The sequence below is a fragment of the Palaemon carinicauda genome, chromosome 17, assembly GCF_036898095.1.
Source record: "Palaemon carinicauda isolate YSFRI2023 chromosome 17, ASM3689809v2, whole genome shotgun sequence".
NCBI lineage: Eukaryota > Metazoa > Arthropoda > Malacostraca > Decapoda > Palaemonidae > Palaemon > Palaemon carinicauda.
In genome coordinates this window covers 121,618,451-121,623,879 of record NC_090741.1, presented here as the reverse complement: position 1 = coordinate 121,623,879, position 5,429 = coordinate 121,618,451, and the positions used below count along the sequence as shown (strand labels likewise).

Genomic DNA, 5,429 nt, shown 5'->3' with positions numbered 1-5,429 from the left:
TGCATGGTTCGTACTAGTAAACCAGGTATCACACTATGGCAGAACAACTGACTTGATGGAAAAGTTCGGGCCCCTACTCAGCCCAAAGGTACGCTTCCAGTGGGGCCCAGAACTCGAGAACGCATTTGAGAGGTCAAAGGCAGCAATTATACGCGAAATCGAGGAGGGGTCGAGATCGTCAACCCAGACAAGCCAACATGCCTTAACCCAGATTGGTCAAAAGTCAGAATCGGGTATAGGCTGCGTCAGAAACACTGTACAGGCGAGGCCCTCACACCAGGATGTTGCCCAGATGGATGGAAGACCACCCTAGCAGGATTGCGATTTCTCAAGGACGCAGAAAATCGGTATGCACCAATTGAGTGGGAAGCCCTGGCCGTAGCGTGGGCACTCGAGGACAACCGATTCTTCACCATGGGGTGCAAAGACTTGATAATAGCAGCGGATCACAAGCCACACATGAAAATTCTAGGGGACAAAGAACTAGACACCATCACGAAACCCAAGACTCATCCGACTCAAGCTGCGAACACTAAGGTGGAGATACTGAATCATTCACGTGCCGGGAAAAGACATACCCACAGCAGATGCCACATCAAGAAACCCTTCACCCAATACAAAGCCAAACACATCGGAGGTGATAACGGCTTTAAATGCCATTCACTCGACACCCAACCACCTAGACGACATGGAAGCTGCTGTCATAGCAGTGGTACGGTCGACAATGGACTCAATCGGAGCTCTGACATGGGAAAGAGTCAAAGGAAGCACCGCTGTGAACCCCTGCCTGCAAAGTCTGATACCATTCATTGAAAACGGGATTCCATCTACAAGGGACGAACTAACTGAAGAGCTACGACCATATTGGCAGTACCGGGACAGGCTGTCGACAGTGGATAGCGTCATCATGATGAATAAAAGAGTCCTGATACCCTCGGCACTACGGGGTGAGATATTGAGAGCCCTACACGTGGCCGACCAAGGAACCAACAAAATGCAAAACAGAGCTCAGGGTTCCGTGTTTTGGCCAGGACTCACCAAGGACATCGAAAACACAAGGAACAGTTGCCAAGAATGTGGGGGATGTCACCCTCACAACCACGCATGCCGCTGACGCAACCAAGCATCCCAACCCAACCATTTCAGGCCATTGCAGCAGATTTCTTCTAAATGAATGTCCCTGACTACCTGGTCATCGTCGACATATTCAGCGTTTGGCCCTACATTGTGACATCGGGTGCAGGGGCCAGGGGTTTCATCAAAGCTATCCTCTACTACTTCGCTACCTTCAGAGTGCCTCAGGAACTAAGCACCGATGGGGGACCTGAATTTTATGCAAAGGAGACCCAGAGACTACTACAGCGCTGGGGAGTCAGACACCGTCTCTCATCTGCGTACCTCCCCCAGTCAAATGGGCGGGCGGAGGCAGCAGTCAAGTCCATGAAACGCCTCCTGACATCACACATCGATATGTACGGCAGCCTAGATACTGAAGCTGTAGCAGCAGGCCTACTCCAATACAGGAACACACCAGACCAGGAAACCGGCATGTCACCATCCCAGATCATATATGGAAAAAACCTCAAGGATCTGCTACCTGTGGCGCCTAGGACGCAGGTCTTCTCCAATCCAGCAGTCCACCCAATATGGAGGGGGACACATGGGAAAGACAAGAGGAAGCCCTGCGCTACCGATTCGCTAAGCAGGTAGACAAACTGACACCCAACACCCGGCAGCTGCCACCTCTGAAACCAGGAGACCAGGTCCTGCTGCAGAATCAGGCAGGCAATGCCAGGGGGCGATGGGACAGAACAGGTATCGTCGGGGAAACAAGACAACGTAACCAATACTTAGTCAAATTAGACGGGGCAGGGCGATCAATACTGCGCAATCGCCAATTCCTTCGCCATATACAAAGACTATCAAAGGTTGGACCACCAACTCTCACCAGGTCGGCACAGATACATGCACCCTATAGAGAGCACATAACTCCCGCACAGGGCAACCGTCGTACACCACATGAAACATCCACACCACCAGGCACACAGCAAGAAGGGAACACCACGGAGACACCACCCAAAGCCGAAGATCAGACACCTGTCAGGCTGCCCACCATAATCAAGTCCGTCCCCAACGCTTCAAAATGCAAGCCAACCGAGTCACCAACCAGAGAAACACCCAGACCAAATTCACCCATAACACAAAGCACAACACTCTCTCAAGGCAACACCAGACCACGCAGATGCAGATGACCCCCGGAGTGCCTGAAGGACTATGTCAAAGAATAAGTGGATCTCAGCTGAGAAACGGGGGGGGGGGGAATGTGGACAAAAGGAAAACAGGGATATAAACAGATTCGTGAGAGAAGCCTCAGCTACCGAACTGTTATACTACAATGATCTTAGGAATATTATCTTGATTTATTTGTAAGTAATAGTATAAGATGGTGCATCATTATTATGAGCCCAGAAGGGCATTATGTTTTATTTATATTGCGGGCTACATAGCAGCCAGATGAGAGTCGCACATTTGGATAGGCCAATCATGGGCACATTTTACAATTCTCCCAATGAGTAATTTTATGCAGGCCTGGCAGTAAAAATAAGCACGCATCACAGTGTACATACATAGATTAATCTAAATGAGAGTGCATATCCAATATCCATGCATGCCACAGGAAGGTTATATTTATATGTATATATATGTATGTAGCAGGATGGCCTATCACAGGTATGGTAGCCTATTCTATTTAATAACCATTGCAAGTGTGTAATTACGTACATTTACTTTTTTAGCTTCAAACATTCGTTGCATGTACCTCAAATAAAGTCATCAAATGCACAAATGTCTTATTGACCAATGATTTGCAAGGACAAAATCAATAGCACTATACTGCTCTTGTCTATTCCACGTGAATAGTCTTGAACACCTTTCACCTCCATTTATCAGTGTTAGGTTGTGGTTATTCATCCAATTGAGCACCATCTCCTTATTTCTGTCTACTTGGTGGTGTCCCAGAAATCCAACGTAGCCGTTAAAATCCCCCAATACTGGTAAAGGAGATATCTCTCCTGTATTCTGTATTAATCTTTCACATTCTTCTTTCAATTCTTGATCTCTTTTTTATCTTTTGTATTTCCTGCTGCGAAATATACTAGTATTATCAAAAATATTAACTTGTAGATTTTGCACTTTGCCATTATTATATCGGCTTCTTAACTTGCCGTTTGTCCTCTGCTGTTATGTAGTTATGATGTTATTGTTGTTGTTTACAATTTACATGTGGTCAATTTGAAACTTAATTATGGATATTGCCTTTGAAACGGACCTCTCAATAAACATGCAAAGACGATTCTGTCATACTCAGTCATGCAGACGACGCAGTAAAGATGACGTCATCATTTAAAGACCACTTTATCTTCATTAATTATTGTAAGAATAATTGGCTGAAACTTTTGGAGAGCATGTACGATATGTTTCTGCATACATAAAAATAATAAAACGATTTTCGATTTTTTAAAGTTGTTCTTTCAAACACCATAGAGGGCGGTCCCCTTAACAGAGTTATTGTACCGTGTGGTGAATGAGACGGAGGCACAGCAGTCTCTGACCTGTTATCATCTTAACTAAGGTCTTATAGGCCCTTAGCGATCAAAGCAAGGCTCTGAGCCGGCTATCAGAAATGGTAGGTTCCGGTCGAGACCTGGTTCTGAGCCGGCTCAATAAAACAGCTTTAAAAACGAAAAAAAAATAGAAATAAAAATTATCTTCTTGTTATTATTATAGTCACATTTGGTTAAATGTCATTGAGACAATCGTTTTTTAAATAACACAAATCCAGTCTTGTTTCGTGATTTTTCCTTTTGAAAAAAATAAAGTAAATATCAAAAATGGAGATTCTTCCAGTCGTAAAATTTCGCTAATCTGTCCAAAATCAGTTATTTTTTGCAGCTACTCAGGGTAGACAATTCTCTTTCTCTCGCTGTAAGCAGCTAATCTCAACGGCCTATCCACGAACCCAAGCACTCAGGTGACCCAGACTAATTTTTTTTTGTCATTATCACCCCCGTATTCTGACAGCAAACGTTGATAGAGACTTGTCTCACTTGATTATTGTCTTCACGCAGTCGCGAAGTAAACATGTCTTTCTGGAAAATAAAAAAGATCTTGAAAAGTAGGAAGATATATTGGAATATTTCCTTGGATTGTCTTCTGAATCTGAAGGAGATTTTGAAGAAATCGATGAAGTGCCACTAATTGTTCCTACTACATCGAATGCAGATTCTTCAGACATTGTGGGAGATCTTGGGTCTGAGTCTCCAGATGAAGACATCGACGACATGACCCTGCCTCCTGGAGATGACGTCAAGGATGCTAATTATGAATATTGGGCAGATGGAAATAATTGGGAAGAATTTAGTGAAGAGAGACATGAATTGCAAAAATTTATGTTAATGGGAAAACAAAAATTCAAATGTCCCGATCAATATATGAGAACGCCTTTGCAGATTTTTATGCCAGTTTTCACACGTGAACTTTTCCAAATGATCGTCGATGAAACCAATCGCTACATAAAAGAAAAAATAAGTAGAAAGAGACCTCTGCAACAATACTCGATTTGGAGAAACTGGCGAAAAATAAGTCTGGAGATGATGGTTTTTCATTATTATTATTATTATTATTATTATTATTATTATTACTTGCTAAGCTACAATCCTAGTATGAAAAGGAGGATGCTATAAGCCCAGGGACCCCAATAGGGAAAATAGCCCAGTGAGGAAAGGAAAAAAAAGGAAAAATCAAATATTTTAAGAACTGTAACAACACTAAAATAAACTTTATAAACTATAAAAACTTTAACAAAACAAGAGGAAAAGAAACTAGATAGAACAGTGTCAAGCAAGAGAACTCCAACCCAAGACAGAGGAAGACCAGGGTACAAAGGTTATGGGACTACCCAAGAATAGAGAACAATGGTTTTATTTTGGAGTGTCCTTCTCCTAGAAGAGCTGCTTACCATAGCTAAAGAGTCTCTCCTACCCATACCAAGAGGAAAGTAGCCACTGAACAATTACAGTGCAGTCGTTGAACCCTTGGGTGAAAGAAGAATTGTCTGGTAATCTCAGTGTTGTCAGATGTATGAGGACAGAGGTGAATCTGTAAAGAATATGCCAGACTATTAGGTATATGTGTAGGCAAAGAGAAAATAAACCGTAACCAGAGAGAAGGATCCAATGTAGTAATGTCTGGCTAGTCAAACGACCCCATAACTCTTTAGCGGTAGTATCTCAACGGGTGTCTGGTGCCTTGGCCAACCTACTACCTACTACCTATCATGGAGTGATAATAAATATGGCAATTCATAGAAAAAAAGAGATCGATAGATTTTTTTCTCTAAGCAATGGGTAGACGACGGTTCATGCTTCTGG

General features: G+C 43.2%; 1 protein-coding gene across 1 annotated transcript; it reads left to right on the top strand.

Annotated features, from left to right (window-relative positions):
• Positions 1-414: 414 nt before the first annotated feature.
• LOC137656569 (uncharacterized) lies at positions 415-1,114 on the top strand. The gene is made up of 2 exons (XM_068390741.1): positions 415-537; positions 623-1,114. The coding sequence occupies exons 1-2, from the start codon at positions 415-417 to the stop codon at positions 1,112-1,114; spliced, it is 615 nt and encodes a 204-aa protein (XP_068246842.1).
• The last annotated feature ends 4,315 nt before the right edge of the window (positions 1,115-5,429 follow it).